Consider the following 23,440-nt stretch of genomic DNA (forward strand, 5'->3'; position numbering starts at 1 on the left):
CATATGTTAGTTCATGATACAACTATGTATTAAAATAATATTGTCATTTTTTGAATTTTTCTCAAAATCTGTGTGTTAACCTCTACAAAAATATTCAGTTTTTCGGTAAAAGGTTAATATACTCAAACCTATAATCTTTAGTGTTGTTTCAAAATTTCTAACCACATTCTACATTTGTATTAATGTATTCTAAACTTTCTTTCACGGTACACGGACATCGTTCTATTTTTTATTAATTAATTTAGTAAAACTTCATATGCTTCCTAAATCAGTGGATAAACCCCAATAAAATCGCTATTCTAGAGAAACGGAGGCTACAAAGGTTTCAAACCTCTTTGACCATTATCATAGGTTAGTTCACGATACAACTATGCATTAAAATAATATTGTCATTTTTTGAATTTTTCTCAAAATCTACGGGTAAACCCCTACAAAATATTCAGTTTTTTAGTAAACGGTTAATACAGTAGAACCTCTATAAATTAATACTCAATAAATTAATAATCGCTATAAATTAATAAATTTCGCCGGTCCCAACTTGGGCCGGTTCAAAATTTGATACAAATCATTAAAATAATAAGATAATAAGTTTTTGGAAAATTCTATGTAAATATATGGTCCCATTAAAATTATAAATTAATAATTTATATGTATACATATTTTATATAAGTAAGAACCTATTATTATATTGTTTGTTTTATATTCACAATGGAATTATCTTTATATTTTCTTAATAATTAATATATTTTTGAAGAGATTTAGTAATATTTTTTCTAAAACCACATTTAAGTTCTATGCAATATATAATATATACACCAAATAAAATAATATAATTAATATTAATGTCAAATTTCAAAGATAACAATTAATGTCTATACACTAAAATAAAATATTTTCCTTATCTTAGAATAAATATATCTTAAAATAAGAAATCTAAATAAGAAAACTTTTGTAAATTAATATCTCTATAAATTAATAAAATTTCAAAGCCAACATTATTAATTTATAGAGGTTCTACTGTATACTGAAGCTTATAATCTTTAGTGTTATTTTAAAATTTTAACCACATTCTACATTTCTATTAATGTATTCTAAACTCTATGTCATGGTACACATGTATCGTTCTATTTTTTTATCAATTAAATTAGTAAAACTTCATATGCTCCCTAAATTAGTTGGCAAACCACAATAAAATCGTCGTTCAAGAGAAACGGAGACAACAAAGGTTTCAAACCTCTCTGACCATCATAATATGTTATTTCATGATACAACTATGCATTAAAATAATATTTTTATTTTTTTATTGTTTTCTAATTCTATGTATTAACCCTTCAAAATATTCAAATTTTCGGTAAATGGTTAATATACTGAAGCCTATAATCTTTAGTGTTGTTTTAAAATTTCTAACCATACTCTACATTTGTATTAATGTATTCTAAACTCTCTTTGGTTGTTAACGGGCATCGTTCTATTTTTTTATCAATTAATTTAGTAATACTTCATAAGTTCCCTAAATCAAGGGACAAACCACAATAAAATTGCTATTCTAGAGAAACAGAGATAACAAATGTTTCAAACCTCTCATACCATCATCATATGTTAGTTCATGATACAAATATGCATTAAAAAAATATTGTTTTATATTTTGAATTTTTCTCAAAATCTACGTGTTCCTCAACAAAATATTCAGTTTTTCGGTAAATGGTTAATATACTGAAGCCTATTATCTTTAGTGTTAGTTTAAAATTTCCAGCCATATTATATATTTGTATTAACGTATTATAAATTCTCTTTCATGGTACATGGACGTCGTTCTATTTTTTTATTAATTAATTTATTAAAATTTCATATGGTCTCTAAATCAGTTGACAAACCACAATAAAATTGCTATTCTAGGGAAACGAAGAAAACAAATGTTCAAAACCTCTTTGACCATCATCATATGTTAATTCATGATACAACTATACATTAAAATAATATGGTCATATTTTTTTAACTTCTCTCAAAATCTATGTGTTAACTCCTACAATATTCAGTTTTTTCGGTAAAAGGTTAATATACTGAAGCTTATATTATTTAGTGTTATTTTAAAATTTCTAACCACATTCTGCATTGGTTAATGTATTTTAAACTCTCTTTCATAGTACATGGGCATCGTTCTATTTTTTTATCAATTAATTTAGTAAAATTTCATATGCTCCCAATATCAGTGATAAACCACAATAAAATCGCTATTCTAGAGAAACGGAGACAACAAAGGTTCAAAACCTCTCTGACCATCATCATACGTTAGCGCATGATTCAAAATTGCATTAAAACAATATTGTTTTTTTTTTTATTTTTTCGCAAAATCTATGTGTTAACCCCGACAAAATATTAAGTTTTTCGGTAAATGATTAATATACTGAAGCCTATAATTTTCAGTGTTGTTTTAAAATTTCTAACCACATTATACACTTGTATTAATGTATTATAAACTTGTATTAATGTATTCTAAACTTTCTTTAACGGTACACGGGCATTGTTCTATTATTTATCAATTAATTTGGTAAACTTCAAATGCTCAATATTAGTGGACAAAACAGCAATAAAATTGCTATTCTAGAGAAAAGGAGACATTAAAGGTTCCAAACCTCTTTGACCATCATCATATGTTAGTTCATGATACAACTATACATTAAAATAATATTTTCATTTTTTTAATTTTTCTTAAAATCTATGTGTAAACCCCTACAAAATATTCAGTTTTTCGGTAAACGATTAAAATACTGAAGCTTATATTCTTTATTGTTATTTTAAAAATTTTAACCACATTCTACATTTGTATTAATGTATTCTAAACTCTCTTTCATGGTACATGGGCATCGTTCTAATTTTTTATCAATTAATTTAGTAAAACTTCATATGCTCCTTAAATTAGTTGGCAAACCACAATAAAATAGGTATTCTAGAGAAATAGAGACAACAAAGGTTCCAAACATCTATGACCATCATAACATGTTAGTTCATGATACAACAATGCATTAAAACAATATTCACATAGTTTTGAATTTTTCTCAAAATCTATGTGTTAGTTAGGTATTCACTTTTTCGGTAAAAGGTTAATATACTGAATACTATAATCTTTAATGTTGTTTTAAAATTCATAACCATATTCAACATTTGTATTAATTTATTCTAAACTCTCTTTCATGGTACATGGGCATCGTTCTATTTTTTATCAGTTAATTTATTAAAACTTCATATGCTCCCTTAATCAGAGGAAAACCTCAATAAAATCGTTATTCTAGAGAAACAGAGACAACAAAGGTTCCAAACCTAATTAATAGTTCATGATACAACTATGCATTAAATCAATATTTTTATTTTTTTCTCAAAATCTGTGTATAACCCCTCCAACAAAATATTCAGTTTTGCGGTAAAAGGTTAATATACTGAAGGTTATAATCTTTAGTGTTGTTTTAAAATTTCTAACCACATTTTAGATTTGTATTAATGTATTCTAAACTTTTTTCATGGTATATGGGCATCGTTTTATTATCTTATCAATTAATTTAGTAAAACTTCATATGCTATTTAAATTAGTGGACAAACCACAATAAAATCGCTATTCTAGAGAAACGGAGACAACAAAGGTTCCAAACCTCTATGACCATCATCATATGTTATTTCATGATACGAAAAATGCATTAAAACAATATTGACATATTTGTATTAATGTATTCTAAACTCTATTTCATGGTACATAAGCATCGTTATATTTTTTTATCAATTAATTTAGTAAAACTTCATATGCTCACTAAATCAGTGGACAAACCCCAATAAAATCGCTGTTTTACAGAATCGGAGACAACAAAGGTTCCATACCTCTCTAAACATCATTATATGTTAGTTCATGATACAACTATGCACTAAAACAATATTTTTATTTTTTGAATTTTTCTCAAAATCTTTATGTTAACATCCGTACAAAATATTCAATTTTCGATAAATTGTTAATATACTAAAGCCTATAATCTTTATTACTGTTTTAAAATTTTTAACCACTTCTACATTTGTATTAATGTAATATAAACTCTCTTTCATGGTACATGAGCATCGTTCTATATATTTATCAATTAATTTAATAAAACTTCATATGCTCCTTAAATTAGTGGAAACCCCCTATAAAATCGCTATTTTAGAGAAACAGAGATAACAAAGGTATCAAACCTCTCGTACCATCATCATATATTAGTTCATGATACAAACATGCATTAAAAAATATTGTTATATATTTTGAATTTTCACAAAATCTGTGTGTTAACCCGTACAAAATATTATGTTTTGCGCTAAATAGTAAATATAGTGAAGCAAATAATCTTTAGTGTTTTTCTAAAATTTCTAACCACATTCTACATTTGTATTAATGCATTCTAAACTCTCTTTCACGGTACATGAGCATCGTTTTATTTTCTTATCAATTAATTTAGTAAAACTTCATATGCTCTCTAAATCAGTTGACAAACCACAATAAAATCGCTATTCTAGAGAAACGGAGACAACAAAGGTTCCAAACCTCTATGACAATCATCATATGTTATTTCATGATACGACTATGCATTAAAATAATATTGACATATTTTTTAATTTTCTCAACATCTATGTGTTAACCCCCTACAAAATATTCTGTTTTTCGGGAAATGGTTAATATACTGAAGCCTATAATCTTTAGTGTTGTTTTAAAATATCTAACCACATTCGACATTTGTATTAATGTATTCTAAACTCTCTTTCATGGTATATGGGCATTGTTCTATTTTTTATCAATTAATTTAGTAAAACTTCATATGCTCCCTAAATCAGTGGACAAACCCCAATAAAATCGTTAATCTAGAGAAACAGAGACAACAAAGGTTCCAAACCTTTCTAACCGTCATCATATGTTAGTTCATAATACAATTATGCATTAAAACAATATTTTCATTTTTTTGAAATTTTTTTCAAAATTTGTGTGTTAGATAGATCCCTACAAAATTTTCAGTTTTTTGGTAAACGATTAATATACTGAAGCATATAATCTTAAGTATTGTTTTAAAATTTTAAACCATGTTCTATATTTGTATTATTGTACTCTAAACTCAATTTAATGGTACATGGGCATCGTTCCATTTTCTATCAATTAATTTAGTAAAATTTCATATGCTCCCTAAATCAGTGGGCAAACCCCAATAAAATCGCTATTTTAGAGAAACAGAGACAACAAAGGTTCCAAACCTCTCTAACCATCATCATATGTTAGTTCGTGATATAATTATGCATTAAAACAATATTTTCATTTTTTGAATTTTTCTCAAAATCTGTGTTAACCCCTACAAAAATATTCAGTTTTTTTTTGTAAATGGTTAATATACTGAAACCTATAATCTTTAGTGTTGTTTCAAAATTTATAACCACATTCTACATTTGTATTAATGTATTCTAAACTCTCTTTCACGGTATATGAGCATTGTTCTATTTTTTATCAATTAATTTAGTAAAACTTCATATGCTCCCTAAATCAGTGGATAAAACCCAATAAAATCGCTATTCTAGAGAAACGGAGACTACAAAGGTTCCAAACCTCTTTGACCATTATCATAGGTTAGTTCACGATACAACTATACAATAAAATAATATTGTCATTTTTTTGAAATTTTCTCAAAATCTACGGGTAAACCCCTACAAAATGTTTCATTTTTCGGTAAACGGTTAATACAGTAGAACCTCAATAAATTAATACTCAATAAATTAATAATCTCTATAAATTAATAAATTTCGCCGGTCCAAACTTATTCCGTTTCAAAATTTGATACAAGTCATTAAAATAATAAGATAATAAGTTTTTAGAAAATTCTAAGTAAATATATGGTCCCATTAAAATTAGAAATTAATAATTTATATGTATACATATTTTATATAAGTAAGAATCTATTATTATATTGTTTGTTTTATATTCACAATGGAATTATCTTTATATTTTCTTAACAATTAATATATTTTTGAAGAGATTTAGTAATATTATTTCTAAAACCACATTTAAGTTCTATGCAATATATTATATACACTAAATAAAATAATATAATTAATATTAATGTCAAATTTCAAAAGATAACAATTAATGTCTATACACTAAAATCAAATATTTTTCTTATCTTAAAATAAATATATCTTAAAAAAAGAAATCTAAATAAGGAAATTTTTGTAAATTAATATCTCTATAAATTAATAAAATTTTAAAGTCCCAACATTATTAATTTGTAGAGGTTCTACTGTATACTATACTGAAGCTTATAATCTTTAGTGTTATTATAAAATTTTAACCACATTCTGCATTTCTATTAATGTATTCTAAACTCTCTTTCACGGTACACAGGTATCAGATATCGTTCTATTTTTTTCAATTAATTTAGTAAAACTTTATATGTCCCCAAAATTAGTTGGCAAACCACAGTAAAATCGTTATTCTATAGAAACAGAGACAACAAAGGTTACAAACCTCTCTGACCATCATAATATGTTATTTCAATATACAACTATGCATTAAAACAATATTTTTATTTTTTTATTTTTTTCAAATTCTATGTATTAACCCTTCAAAATATTCAAATTTTCGGTAAATAGTTAATATACTGAATCCTATAATCTTTAGTGTTTTTTTTAAATTCTAACCACACTCTACATTTGTATTACTGTATTCTAAACTCTCTTTGATTGTAAATGAACATCGTTCTATTTTTTATCAATTAATTTAGTAATACTTCATATGCTCCCTAAATCAATGGACAAACCATAATAAAATTGCTATTCTAGAGAAACGGATATAAAAAATATTTCAAACCTCTCATACCATCATCATATGTTAGTTCATGATACAACTATGCATTAAAAATATTGCTATATATTTTGATTTTTTTCAAAATCTAAGTGTTAACCCCTACAAAATATTCAGATTTTCTGTAAATGGTTGATATACTGAAGCTTATAATATTTAGTGTTATTTAAAAATTTCTAACCACATTATATATTTGTATTAATGTATTACAAACTCTTTTTCATGGTACATGGACATCGCTTTATTTTTTATTAATTAATTTAGTAAAACTTCATATGATCCCTATATCAGTGGACAAACCCCAATAAAATCGCTATTCTAGAGAAACGAAGACAACAAAGGTTCCAAACCTTTCTAACTATCATCATATGTTAGTTCATGATACAAATATGCATTAAAACAATATTTTCATTTTTTGATTTTTTCTCAAAATTTAAGTGTTAACCCCTACAAAATATTCATTTTCGGTAAATGGTTAATATACTGAAGCATATAATCTTTAGTGTTTTTTTTTAATTTCTAACCACATTCTACATTTGTATTAATGTATTCTAAACTATTTTTCATGGTACATGGGCATCATTCTATTTTTTATCAATTAATTTAGTAAAACTTCATATGCTCCCTAAATCAGCGGACAAACCCCAATAAAATCGCTATTCTAGAGAAACGGAGACAACAAAGGTTCCAAACCTCTCTAACCATCATCATATGTTAGTTCTTGATACAACTATGAATTAAAACAATATTTTCATTTTTAAAAAAATTTCTCAAAATTTGTGTGTTACCCTACAAAATATTCAGTTTTTCTGTAAATGGTTAATATACTGAAGCCCATAATCTTTAGTTATGTTTTAAAATATTTAACCACATTTTACATTTGTATTAATGTATTCTAAACTCTCTTTCATGGTACATGGACATCGTTCTATTTTTTATCAATTAATTTAGTAAAACTTCATATGCTCCCTAAATTAGTGGAAACCCCCAATAAAATCACTATTCTAGAGAAACGGAGATAACAAAGGTATCAAACCTCTCATACCATCATCATACATTAGTTCATGATACAATTATGCATTAAAAAAATATTGTTATATATTTTGAATTTTTTATCAAAATCTATGTGTTAACCCCATACAAAATATTCAGTTTTTCGGTAAATGGTTAATATACTGAAGCCTATAATCCTTAGTGTTGTTTTAAATTTTTAAATTACATTCGACATTTGTATTAATGTATTCTAAACTCTCTTTTATGGTACATGGATATCGTTCTATTTTTTATCAATTAATTTAGTAAAACTTCATATGCTCCCTAAATCAATGGAAACCCCCAATAAAATCGCTATTCTAGAGAAACGGAGACAACAAAGGTTCCAAACCTCTCTAACCATCATCATATGTTAGTTCTTGATACAACTATGCATTAAAACAATATTTTCATTTTTTTGAATTTTTCTCAAATCTCTGTGTTACCCTACAAAATATTCAGTTTTTCTGTAAATGGTTAATATACTGAAGCCTATAATCTTTAGTTCTGTTTTAAAATATTTAACCACATTCTACATTTGTATTAATGTATTCTAAACTCTCTTTCATGGTACATGGACATCGTTCTATTTTTTATCAATTAATTTAGTAAAACTTCATATGCTCCCTAAATCTGTGGAAACCCCCAATAAAATCACTATTCTAGAGAAACGGAGATAACAAAGGTACCAAACATCTCATACCATCATCATACATTAGTTCATGATACAAATATGCATTAAAAAAATATTGTTATATATTTGTATTTTTTATCAAAATCTATGTGTTAACCCCTACAAAATATTCAGTTTTTCGGTAAATGGTTAATATACTGAAGCCTACAATCTTTAGTGTTGTTTTAAATTTTTTTAACTACATTCTACATTTGTATTAATATATTCTAAACTCTCTTCCATGGTACATGGACATCGTTCTATTTTTTATCAATTAATTTAGTAAAACTTCAAATGCTCCCTAAATCAGTGGAAACCCCCAATAAAATCGATATTCTAGAGAAACGGAGATAAAGAAGGTACCAAACCACTCATACCATCATCATATATTAGTTCATGATACAACTATGCATTAAAAAAATATTGTTGTATATTTTGAATTTTTCTCAAAATCTATGTGTTAACTCCTACAAAATATTCAGTTTTTTGGTAAATGGTTAATGTACTGAAGCCTATAATCTTTAGTGTTGTTTTAAAATTTCTAACCACATTCTACATTTTTATTAATGTATTATAAAACTCTATTTCATGGTACGTGGGCATCGTTCTATTTTTTTATCAATTAATTTAGTAAAACTTCATATGCTCCCTAAATCAGTGGACAAACCCCAATAAAATTGCTCTTCTAGATAAACGGAGACAACAAATGTTCCAAACCCCTCGAACCATCATCATATGTTAGTTCATGATACAACAATGAATTAAAACATTTTTAACATTTTTTTTTTGAATTTTTCTCAAAATCTGAGTGTTAACCCCTACAAAATATTCAGTTTCGGTAAATGGTTAATATACGAAAGCGTATAATCTTTAGTGTTGTTTTAAAATTTCTAACCACATTATACATTTGTATTAATCTATTTAAACTCTCTTTCACGGTACATGAGCATCGTTCTATTTTTTTATCAATTAATTTAGTATAACTTCGTATGCATTAAAACAATATTGTCATACTTTTTTATCTTTTCTCAAAATCTATGTGTTAACACTTACAAAATATTCAATTTTTGGTAAAATGTTAATATATCAATTTTCGGTAAATTGTTAATATACTGAAGCCTATAATCTTTAGTGTTATTTCAAAATTTCTAACCATATTCTACATTTGTATTAATGTATTCAAAATTCTCTTTCATGGTACATAGACATCGTTTTATTTTTTTATCAATTAATTTAGTAAATTTTCATATGCTCCATAAATCATTGGACAAACCTCAATAAATTCGCTATTCTAGAGAAACGGAAATAACAAAGGTTCCAAACCTCTCATACCATCATCGTATGTTAGTTCATGATACAACTATGCATTAAAACAATATTGTTATTTTTTGAATTTTTCTCAAAATATGTGTGTTATACTGAATTTTTCTCAAAATATGAATTTTGAATTTTTCTCAAAATATTCAGTTTTGTGGTAAATGGTTAATATACTGAAGCTTATAATCTTTAATGTTATTTTAAAATTTCTAACTACATTATACGTTTGTATTAATGTATTCTAAATTATATTTCATGGTACATGGGCATCGTTCTATTTTTTATCATTTAATTTAGAAAAACTTCATATGCTCCCTAAATCAATGGACAACCCACAATAAAATCGCTATTCTAGAGAAACGGAGATAACAAAGGTTCCAAACCTCTCATACCATCATCGTATGTTAGTTCATGATACAAATATGCATTAAAAATATTGTTATATATTTTAAATTTTTCTCAAAATCTACGTGTTAAACCCAACAAAATATTCAGTTTTTCGGTTTAATATATTGAAACCTATAATATTTAGTGTTATTTTAAAATTTCTAACCACATTATATTTGTATTAATGTATTCTAAACTCTTTTTCATATTACATGAGCATTGTTTGTTATTGAAAACGTTAGTCTACTGATTTAGGGTCCAGATTTAGTTGTACATCAGACGAATGACTGCATGGATAAAATGGGTGATTAGTGTCAAACTCATCATGGAGACCGTGGTAAAGCTTCTCTCTCTTTTTATCTCTCTCTCAAGATATTTGTTCCATTCTACGTTTTATCTTTTTCCAATGAATTCCGTCTGATTTAGGTTTGACAAAGAAAGTGCTCTCTAGTACTATAAGTGAAAGGCAAGCTGAACAAGAGGTAATTTTAGATAATCTTGAGCAAAAACATTGTCATGTTTGGTTGACAGTTATTGTTAATTAGTTTATTCTTGTTTTGTTTACAGGTCATCAAATTTGTGAAAAAGCATGTTGGTAATGAAAATCCACAATTAGCTGGAACTCTGTTTACGTTGATTTCCTTTTCTTAAAGGTATCTCGAAAGTTTTGATTGTAATCTGAACAATTGCATGTTGATGATTGTAACCAATATATAATGTGTGTGTGTTTACAGAAGTACATGCCAGATTTGGCTGCTCTTTTCCCTCATGTACTTGTCGATGTCAGTAGTGTCAAGTCTTTATGCACCCGATGGTTTCCCAGAGGTAAAATAAAAAAAAAATAAAAGAAAAAAACTATGTGAAAAAGCGTATGTCTGTTATGAAAATATAAAAGTTGCCGTGTGTATAAAAATGATACTTGTTTTTGTTTGTTGAGCATTTAGATAAAAACAGAGCTCCTGCAAAGAAAAACAATCACAGAGCCATGGATGATATAAGAGAAAGCATCAAGGAGCTTAAGTACTACAAAGAAACCATATTTAAAGCAAACAAAGGTAGGAGGTGAGGTGAGGTGAGGTTGGAGTGAAAGGGGATATTGAGATTGTCGTTTAGGAGTCATTCTCTTGAATGTTTTGGTATTATGAAACCTAGTGACATGATCTTTAGTTATTGAGACATGTGTGTACTAAACTTTGTTATCTTAATCTAAACCAAACTAGTCACATTGATGATCTTTAGTTATTGATGATCTTTTGCCACATTGAGATTCCCTTTTCTCCCAGCCTTCACATTCTCAAGGCTCATCTGATTTTATGTAATTACCATAGATTAGGCATTGATCGCAGCTGGCTGGCTGCTCCTTTCTTCTCAGTAACATGATGTTCCTGTAAATTGATCACCATATGCGTCATGATTTTTAATACAGTTTAAACTTACTATGTGACTTTTTCATGGTCATGCACAAGTATAAACTACAAAATCATTAAATTATAATTAGTTAATGTGCCATTTCCACTTATTGATAAATTTTAAATCTTTTTTATAATTTATATGTAGGAAAAGTAAATAGAATATTGTGTAAATTAAATTATGTTGTTATCTTAGTTAACTATGTGATTATGTATAATTCAGATTGATTCAGTTTTTCATTTTCAATATATTGGATTGGTAAAATAGTAAATAGTTAATGTTTTGCGCAGAGAACTAATGTTTTGTAAGAAATCTCTTCATTGATTATATGATCAAGAAAATCTTATCATTATCATTATTTTCACTGGATAAATATGGAATAATTCAAACTCAACTATGGAAATACTAGGGAAACAAGGTTTGATCTTAGTCAACATAAAGCAGTGAAACCAAAAGAAAAAAGAATCACATCACTGATGGGTTCCTAAAGAAAACGTAAGAATGTGCCTTTTGAGAACACTCTAAGTCATCACTTTTGAGACAACACCAGCTCCAACTGTTCTACCTCCTTCCCTCAGAGCAAACCTTTGACCTGTTTTGAGAAATAGCGATAGCAAATCAGAAACTGAAACAGTTGAAACACAAAAAGGGAAGAGTGTCTGAAAGATTCTTGACCTATTTCGAGTGGGACAGGCATGATAAGCTCGAAAACTGCAGTGACATTGTCACCAGGCATAACCATCTTCACGTCTTGTGGTAACTCTACTCTTCCCGTGATATCTGCAGTCCTCAAGTAAAACTGAGGCCTGTAGTTGGAGAGAAAAGCAGTGTGACGTCCACCTTCGTCCTTTGTGAGCACGTAAATCTCCGCTTCAAACTTCTTGTATGTCTTGCATGAGCCAGGCTTAGCAATTACCTAATAAGCAAAAGCATTAGTGTGCTCACATTCAATCATCCACTAGTCAAAATAAGGATGCATAAGCTTACCATTCCACGCTGGATGTCTTCTCTCTTTAGCCCACGAAGAAGAAGTCCTACATTATCACCGGCCTAACATAATGAAAGCCAAAGTTTAATCAAGCATGCCTAGAACCTGTCTTTGTAATCTCTCGATGGTGCCTTTACCTGTCCATTATCCAAAATCTTCTTGAACATCTCGACCCCAGTTACAGTGGATTTCATTGGAGGTCCCTGGAAATCAAATCAAGAAAATGCTTAACTGTAATCATTACTTTGGTTGAATAAACGCAGTATTCATACACACTCACGTCTTTTAAACCCAATATCTCGACTTCTTCACCCACTTTGATGACTCCTTGTTCAATCCGACCCGTTGCAACAGTTCCACGTCCCTTTAAGAAGAAGAAAACTATCAGAACTTATTTTCCGAAACAAGTGAGTGAATGGAGAAAACGCCAAGGATGCAGATTAGTATACCTGAATCGAGAAAACATCTTCAATTGGCATCAAGAAAGGCTTGTCCAGCACACGAACAGGGTCTGGTATGTATTCATCAACAGCATCCATTAGCTTCAATATAGCTTGCCTTCCTATTTCATCGTTTGTGCCCTGCAGTGCAGACAGAGCAGATCCACGGATGATGGGAATATCATCCCCAGGAAACTTGTAGAAGCTGAGAAGTTCTGGATCAAGACAAGAGTTGATGTCAGTCAGAATCTTGAACTTAACTTCATACGATCAGAAAACTAAATTCTGTAACATAAAAAATTTACAAACCACGCAGTTCCATCTCTACAAGCTCCAACAACTCTGGATCATCCACCACATCGACTTTGTTCAGGAAGCACACAAGTGATGGAACACCAACCTGTTGGGACATCAGAAAATTAATACCTAACCTCATTTTGAGTAGCTTTAAGTGTTGAGATTGTAATGATGCGAACCTGACGTGCAAGTAGAATATGTTCCTTCGTCTGAGGCATGGGTCCATCAGGACCTGAAACCACAAGAATCCCACCATCCATTTGCGCAGCTCCAGTAATCATATTCTGAAAGTTAGCAACTTAAACACTGAGGCACAAGAGTTCATCAAAGTACTTCAAAGAAAAACCATATACTGATGCATGTTACTCCACCAAACAGTTCACATATACTATATATGATGATGCACTCCGAGATAACAATACTTCCACCAATCATACTTCATGATCATTTAACTGGAGTTAAAGAGCTTCAGAAATGTATAACATGCTTGACGTTAGAATGCTATATACCAAGAGGACACGTATATTATTTTCTAGAGTATCATTATTGGCAACACCTATATGAAATACAAAGAATATTTTGCTTCTTACCTTAACATAATCTGCGTGTCCAGGACAATCCACATGAGCATAGTGACGCTTAGCAGTCTCATACTCCACATGAGCCTACATAAACAAGTACCATCAAGTAAAAAGACTAAATCAAAAAAACATTCGCTTGGAGACAAGAAGAAGAAGATAAAACCACAAACCGTAGCAATAGTAATCCCTCTCTTCTTCTCTTCAGGAGCTTTATCAATTTCGTCAAAGGCAATAGCTTTAGCTTTGCCCTCTTCAGCAAGAACCTAAACAATTAGTAGCATCGATCTATCAACTCTTCTCCCAATTAAAACTCTCATCAATGTATAGAAAAAAAAAGGAATCACCTTTGTGATTGCAGCAGTTAGCGTAGTCTTCCCGTGATCCACATGCCCAATCGTTCCCACGTTTACATGAGGTTTACTGCAGCAAAATAACACAATCATTAAACCAATCTCCCAACCAATTCAAAATCAATCAGACAAACTCACTTTCGAGTAAAAGTGGCCATCGATCTCCACAGAGAAGCTCCGAAACTTGACGGAAGAGGAGAGAGATCATCTCCTCCGATTGAATGCAAGATCGAGGGAGAAGAAGAAGAAGTAATGGAGCCACCGCAGCGTGAGTAGATCCGAGAAGAGAAGGGAAGAATCCGCTTCGAGGTAGGGTTACGAAGAGCGACGGAAGCCATTTCGAGTCTACACAGGAAGAAGTGAGATTTGGGGTTTTAGTCGCCTGTGAGGGTTTCTGTTAATTCATTTCTTATAACCCGACCCGACCCGACCCGGATAAGCCCATTTGGTGCTCTCTCTTTTTACTATTATTGGCCCATTTAAGTGATTCTTAACTAATATTGGCCCATTTCAACATAGATTCCCGATAAAACTTGTTAACATTACCATGAATCGATTCGGATAAAGAGTTTTAGGCCCCATTTAAAGATAAAACTTGGGGTTTCAGTTTATAAATAATTTTTATTCTTTTTAGCTTTCTTTCATTGGATTGTAAAACCATTTTTTTTCAGTTTCTAATTATAAAATATAGGTCATTATGTATGTGAAATTAACTATTATATCATTACTGGATTATGTTAAGAGAGCAAGACCCATCAGTAGCACTAAAAAGAAGTCACAAAAATAGCATACAACCGGGCTAAGATCCGCGCAATTGCACATGATGAATGTTATATATAAAAATATATTTTATATATTATTATTTATTTTTGCTCATTTAACGTATATAATTAAATTAGAGTAAGCACATAAATCAAAACAATACCTCTTGTTTATTTACGATAATATTTTGGTAAATAAATCAAAACAATTATTTTATTTATTTTATAAGGTATATAACTAAATTTCAATGACATGGATATAGATATATAGTATATTTTAATATAAATATTTATTATTGAGAATTCGTACTCATATGATAAACACAAATTTTCTAATGTGCGATATTTTCAATACAAATTTCAAAATTAAAATAGTAAGGTTTTAATATTTTTTCAATACAAATTTATAAATAAACATATTTATGTATTTTATATGTTATATATTTTAATTTTAAACTATATTAATATATAATATGAATGTTTATTAAATGAGAATTTATATTTATACGATTTTATGATCATTTGTATCTGATTATTAAAAAAAACATTGATCACAAAATTTTAGTGTGAGATATTTAACATTTTTAGTAATTTATAGTTGTTTTAAAAATTAAAAATATAACATATAAGAAAAAATCTATTTTTTGTTATATGGTTGATGTGATTGTTTAATATCGTTTAATAATATAAACTTAAAAAAAAGAGGTAAGATACAAAAATTGTTATCAAATATTGATTATACGTTAATCATATTAGGTAATTCGGTAACTTTTATTTAAGGAAAGTGCAAGAATATTCTTTGTACACTATTTATCAATTTGATAGTTAGTTTAATTATAAAGTATAATATATGTTAAGATGAACCAACTTATTTTTCTAAGAATTTTGAATTTCATTCTCATGGTGACACGTGACTACAAAAAAATGTTGTAATGTTTCTTAATTAATATATATAAGGGATGTTAAAAGTTACAAGGATAACATTTATTAAGGAACAAAAAGACTAATTATTTTTACTAAATATTATTATTTTAAATCCTAAAAGTAAACCCCTAACTCTAAATCATAAACTCTGTAGTTATATTTGTTTTTAATAATTTTATAAACGGTAATCTGTTATTTTTTATTTTTGTTTGCTATTGTTGGGACAAATAATTGTTTTGATTTGATGCTTTTTGAAGATTTTTCTATTTTATAAATGTGTTTCTATTTTTACATTTATGTTTAGTCTTATCAGTTATAATAAAATTAGATATAGTATAATTATTTTGTAAAATTTCTTCTAAAGAAAATAATTTTTATAAATGTTTATTTTAATTTTTATGTTAGCTCAAAGTATCCAAGATAAATTTATATTTGAAAAAATAACTCATCTGTTAAAAAAGAACTTATTGTGATCCCAGTCTGAAAAATGTTTATATCCAAAAATCTAGAACTCTCTAATACATTTATTCTTCTTTTTGAATTAATATAGAGTGTACAAGTTGTCTACAACTATACATGAAAGAGATCCTTAATTAAATGAGTTGCGTTTCTTCAATAGACATGTATGTCGGGATTAAGTTGTATATCTTTGTCAAGACCATCTCAAATGTCACAATATACTGATGCATTTTGTAGTGTTTAGGCGATTTCATTTGTAATTGATGTCTCTCTTATGCTTTCCAAAGCAACGGTTCCTACTTATCCACGTTGCATGCTAGTAGTTCGTCTAATCACATGCGTTGCCATGGACCGCCTTACTTTATTTCTTAATAGTCTATATCAATCCTATTATTTCTTGATACCCCAAGATGCCATTAACGATGTTGAAGCCTTTGTACATGAAAGTTTTCTTTCAAGATCACGATTCTTCCACCAGTATATCAACAAGAAAGCAAGAAAGCTTTTTACGTCCCAACACCAGAAGTTTGGTTTGATGATACAGCAAAATTTCATACTTGTAAAAAAGTAGGAATTAACTTAATACTCACATGTATTAGGTGTTTAGCTGAAATGTACACTTAAACCATAATTTGTATAAAATGTGATTGATAAAATCATGCCAAATCAAACCAGTTTCAGAGATAAAACTAATATTGAGAAATAAAAATAGTGCCTGACTTTTTATTACTAAATATATATCATTTTAGCTTTTAAAATGGTTTTATCATACACAAAAAACAACTTACTTTACTGAATTTCATAAGGGTTCTAAACCTCTAAATAGATTAACAACATCAATATCGAACAATTTCAGCGATTTTAACGATTTCGTGACTCAACCAACTTCTTCAAAGCACACTATATTGTATTTGATAAGAGCAACTAAAAAACTAGGCAACCGATCGGGGTAAAACATTTCTTATTTTTAGACATCATAGTTTCGAAATTTGAGATGAAGGCATCCCTTCAAAAAAGTATTAAAATTGGAATTTTCTATAAAAACATATACAACAGAAAGCACATATATGCATTCAAAACATAATCGTCGAACCCATGGAAAAATATGTGACCTCCAAATTATATATTTTTTAAAAATTTGATAATAAGCTTTTTGTTATGGTTAACTGAAGTTGGTTGAAACGTGTACGGCCATGTTCGTTTACGTGTCGCGCGACCTGCGACCTGCGATTAAGATTACGTTCGTTTATGTGTCGCGCGATTTGCGACTTGCGACCTGCGACTAAACATGCGACCTGCGACTAAAACTATGTTCGTTTACGTGTCGCGCGACCTGCGATCTGCGACCTGCGACCAGTCGCGCGATCAAAATTTTCTTAATTTTTAGTCGCTGTTTTTTCGGGCGACTTAAATGGGAACCCGCGACTGGTCGCGCGATCAGTCGCGCGACATCAAAACGAACAACAACCTGCGACTTGCGACTTGCGATCAATCGCAGGTCGCATGTTACGCGACAGCAAAACGAACAACAACCTGCGACCTGCGATCAGTCGCAGATCGCATGTCGCAGGTCGCGCGACATGTAAACGAACACGGCCTACATCTCTACAACGAAAATGCATCACAGCCCCACCCAACAATATACTTATAGTAAGTTAGAATATAGAGGATTGATGTATGTAATTTGATACTAAGAAATAATCTGCGTTCTGTAAGATATTTTATGAAATATTTGTTAAATAAATAATTTATAAAAAATAATAAAAGGTATGTAAAATATATTTTATTGATTTCTTAAATTAAAATTGTAAAAAGAATTCAATTTTTGTCAATTCAAATATGATACATATTTCTAAAATTTTGAAATTAAAATATTTTGTATTTTATATGGTATATAGTATCATTTAAACAATATAAAAATATATATACATTTTTAGTATCTATTATACAAAACTTTTTACTCATATGATTTTATGATCATTTTTTCTTGCTATAATAAAAAAATCAAATAATTGATCACAAAATTTTCAAGTGAGACTTTTAACAACTTTTAGTAATTTATATTCATTTTTAAATTTTAAAATATAACATATATGGAAAATACTAAAAAAAAATATTATATATTTAATTTATTATTTAATTTATCTTAATAATATAAATTAAACAAAAATGATAGAGGATATACAAAGTATTATCAGACTTTTATTATTCATAATTATTAATTATTATATATATTTTAATCACATTAGGTAATTCCATAATTTATAATTTTTAAGGAAAGAAGTAATAATATGTTTTGTAGATTACTAATTAATTTTATAATTAGTTTAATGAGAAATATAGTATATGTTTAGATATACCAATATATTTTTTTAAAGATTTTAAGAGTCATTCTGATGATAACACATGATATCACTCACATGTTTTAAAATTTCTCAATTAATAAATAAGGGATATATATATATGCATAATAGTTTTCTATATCTCATTGTATGAACATCATAAACTCTAGAGTTATAATGTTAAACATAACAGTGTTACTTCTCTTTTTAAATCCATTACAGTAACTTTTTTTGTACTTTAATCCATTACAATATTTAACCGAAAAAAGAAGAAACTTCACATATTATCGAAGTTTAAGACCATGAAACCAACCACTGGATTAAAGACATTAATTTTTAATAATCACTACAGACTACTGTACGTTTTACGTATGCAACATAGAATACTCAAATCCTCCACCGATTTGCCTATTAATATTCGCAAAAAATATGTAAATATAGAAAACTTGTCTTTTGTTTTCCGGACCACATGGGAATGTGTTACCGACTATCTCTTTACTACTTTGGCATGTAAGATATGTAAGAATCTTCTTAAGGCTTTGAGGCTCAGAAGACAAGAGCATATTTTCCATTTATCGTACTTTTTAGCGGCAAAGCTAAAAAAAAGAATATCACTTTTCCAACTTTAATTGTTTGGCAATATATCGCTAATCTCTCATCGTTATTAATTCATTTTGTTATAACTTAAATCTAGAGGCTAAAAGCTGAGTTTTGTATGATTATCCAGTAATATCGTAAAGTACCTACCTATGTGTATGGTTAAAATGGACTTCGCAGAATGCCAGGATATCCATAAACATAGATATAATTATCATATAGTCATAAGATAAGAATTTAACTATATGATCTATAATGTACAAGATTTTTATAAATGACTCTATACATAACAATATGCAAGAAAATAAGAATATATTCGGCCTTGGGATATTAGTTAAACTAGAACACTATATTATTTAGCGAATTAACTATTCTGTCCGGACGAGGTAGTCCAAGTGGCAGGACGGGCATGTGGTGGCAACCACCATTCGGGTTTGATTCCCCTCCCCATGCGGAAACTACCCTGCCTCTTCTGGACACCAAAGCGGTACTGAGTTCGATCCAGCCCAGGTAAAGCCCTCCCGGATGAAGTGGACTTCTGCCTGACCGGGCCCAGGGGAATGATCCGCGAAGCGGGGAACCCCTGGATTATCAAAAAAAAATAAAAAAATAAAAAAAATAAGAATATAGCTAATTAAGATAATAGAAATTAAAAGTTTTTTTGAAGCTAAAATTAAAACTTCATATCACATAGATCATGTTTTTAATGTCTTAATAGTTGATGATACGGTTGATGCCTGAAAAAAATATACTTAATATTACAAAGTAGATAGGCTATCACACTGTCTAACCTCAGTTTAAACTGTATTCTAACTAATGCTAAGAAAACAACTGAACTGGCTGCTACTATACTATTTTGTAAACAGTCTGGATCAAAATCTAAGCTCGGACTGAATAAATACCCACTTATATTGTTTTCAGCTAAATCAAATTTAGTATAGATAGATTTACGTTGTACCTCAAATTATCTTTGCCATTAGGGTACAACTAGTTGAGGTCGCTACTTTTTACCAACACAGAGATAGTTTCGTTGTTGCATTAAGAACCTCAGTGTGTCAATACTACATAACCACATAAATATCTGTACTTATAATGCTGTCAACTTGAAAATTTATATACATATTACATACAAACTCGAGATAAATTGATAAAGTGAAAAAGTCATCTTTTGATTCCTCATTCTCGAGATAAATTATTCTTAGCAATTTGCAAAAAGAGAGAAATTATTCTATCTTTCTTCTTGTAGAGCCTGGCTCATATTCCATGAATAATAATAATTATAAGCTTTACACCAATCAATACTTAATGATTAATAAAATAAGTTATATAATTGTTTGTAAAGGTTCATGATAAACAAATATACATGCTAGCTTTTACTTGGTTGGACCATCTTTCTCACATGGAAGGGGGGTATCTCTATATACACACGGATAATGCGATATCCACATATTCGACATGTTTAAATTATTGATATATGTATGTTAATGAGAAAAGGCTACTCAAAGACTTACTTCATTTAGAGAGCAAAACTCCGATCAAAGTTGGAAGAATATAAAAACTCATTACAGTCCAACACATGTAACAATATTCTTTTAAGAAAAAGAAACTTTATTTCCTAACGAATGAATAAATTAATATGTAAGAGATTTATATGATTAATTATTTAATAAGAAATATGTATTAGATATGTAAATTTGGTGGAAACGATTGGCCTAGTGTTTAAGATTTAAAAATTGTTACATCAGAGAAATTTGGTTTCAAAATGCTACCATTTCTTTCAAATTATAAAATGCAAAACTTATCCGAGGTTCAAGAATGTCGTGGACATAAGCATTTGTTATATTCATGTGCTGCGTAAACAATCTGTCTATTGAGGATCCTGGATATTGTACATGCATAATTATTTGTCGATCCGAGTGTTGTTCTTGGACTAGTTGGTTATAAACTTCACTTAAAATGTTTAACATAGTGTATTTGTATTCAACAACGTTGTCCACTTTCAAATTAATTGGGTTTTGCACCATATATAATACCAGAAAAAGCTATTAAGAAATTTATTTAGTAAAGCTATGTGATAATAACTTGCATACGGTCTTAAAGTTTACATGTATATATATCTCCGTGAACCATGACTAGAAACTTCTTATGAATAGAATGAGCAACACTTTTAGGGGTCACCAAGGGTTCGTGGTTAACCCCATGCTCTCTTTTGAGTTTGTGCCTTAGGTAGTGGAAAGGGGAATCTACTGATCTTAGAGGGTGGAGATGTTCATGCGACCCACAAATCTGGAAGACGTAGGGCCAGTTTTCACCTCCCCCCCACGAAATTGTAGACTTTTCATTCGGGTCCCATAAGTGTACATTTCGTTGTTTCTAACCCATCATTCATTGCTTCTCGAAGCTTTTTGACAATGCTACATAACGTTTTGCTCCTTATGGGTATGTTGTAATTAGTATTACCACTAAATCCAATTATTACTTTTGTCAACCATCTTATATTGGATATTTAGAGATTTTGGCCTTAATCAGAAATGTTATAAGAATCCAAGTACTTTCTCTCTTTTTATACTATAATCGTGTAATGTAACTGTGATACATAATGTCATAAAATATTATAATTAATCACGTAGAAGGGACTTTTTCATTGTTAGTCGATTGACTTGTAAACAAAGGAAAAGGTCAAATGAGAACAACGACAATAGTAAAAGGTCTTTAGACTAGTTAATATCTTGGACATATATACAAATCAATTTGATTTGTATTATTTTATACGTCATCTCTTAGATCATCTTCCACGGGCCTCATGGACATGGTCCTTGAAATCATGACTCATGAGTTTGCCACTTTGGTTTGGTGTAAAGTTAAAGAACACTTAAACATGGAACAATCAATTTATTAGTACATTTTATATATACAGTTCACTAGTAAGTAGTTAATTTATTATTTTTATATATTTTTTGCTAAGAATGTTAATATCATATAAATGATGTTCAGATTTTACAATAAGTGCAATCTATAATTACTCTACCAAGGCAAAAAATAAAGGAAAAACAAGGCAGAGTAAGTTAACGTTGGTTGCCCAACATCTTAGAGGATCCAGCTTGGCAGGAGAGGTTTGAATTGCTTCAGTTTACTCCTAGAAAAGATTGCGAGTTTGACGTCTCTATATATCATCTTTGCAATACCAGCTGAAGCAGTGGTGCAGTTGTTATGGTACACATTGATAGAAAAGCAGAGAAAATAGTATTCAAAAGAACTAATATTTTATCTAATATCATCTACCAAAATTTTATGTGGGGAAAAATATGATTAAAAGAACTAATCATATTTACCCACAATTTTTTTTTTGACAGATGATATTAGATAAATTATCATCATATATGTAAGTTTTATATTTCATTAACAATCTGTGAAAATGAATATATCATCTATAATATTAAAACTGAATTACAAATAGAACAAACTTTCCTTTCAACACATTATTACATTAATTGTTATTCCACTTCTCGTTTAGTTTAACAACTTCATTAATTATATTATTTTAACAATACATTATATCATTAATTATATTACTATAATGATAATAGCGCAAATTTTTATTTAATAGTTTATCAAATTAATTTTATACCAATTATAAAAATAAAGAATGTAAAATAATCCGATTTTGCTTATGATTAAAAAATCGGTTTATTCTGTTTTACTATTTTTTTATCTTAGTTTTAATCGGTGAAAAACTACGTAATCAAACACATAATTCAAAGACATAATTTATGTGAACAAAATAATAACTTAGATCAAAATAATAAAAATGTATTACATATATTGTCACTTAATCTTTTACACCATATAACTATTTTACTAAATAAAAAAAGAACTCTTTCTATATTTATTTGTTTACAGAATCAGTTAGGAATGTGCACTACGGATTGTTTCTTTCGGATATCAGATTTTTTGGGGGTTTTGAAACTAGGCCCGTTTGGATATTATAAATTTATGTGTGGGTTTCGAATTGAGTCGGTTTAGATAGTT

At 28.9% G+C, this 23,440-nt stretch overlaps 1 protein-coding gene across 1 annotated transcript; it reads right to left on the reverse strand.

The window, feature by feature from the left end:
* Positions 1-11,972: 11,972 nt before the first annotated feature.
* Positions 11,973-14,715, reverse strand: LOC106392270 (elongation factor Tu, mitochondrial). The gene is made up of 12 exons (XM_013833078.3): positions 14,467-14,715; positions 14,323-14,398; positions 14,149-14,241; positions 13,988-14,062; positions 13,577-13,681; positions 13,410-13,500; positions 13,110-13,315; positions 12,941-13,024; positions 12,798-12,863; positions 12,660-12,722; positions 12,348-12,588; positions 11,973-12,264 (listed from the first exon to the last, which is right to left on the reverse strand). The coding sequence occupies exons 1-12, from the start codon at positions 14,664-14,666 to the stop codon at positions 12,194-12,196; spliced, it is 1,371 nt and encodes a 456-aa protein (XP_013688532.1). The 5' UTR covers positions 14,667-14,715; the 3' UTR covers positions 11,973-12,193.
* Between the last annotated feature and the right edge of the window lie 8,725 nt (positions 14,716-23,440).

This window comes from Brassica napus, chromosome C9, assembly GCF_020379485.1.
Source record: "Brassica napus cultivar Da-Ae chromosome C9, Da-Ae, whole genome shotgun sequence".
Lineage (NCBI taxonomy): Eukaryota > Viridiplantae > Streptophyta > Magnoliopsida > Brassicales > Brassicaceae > Brassica > Brassica napus.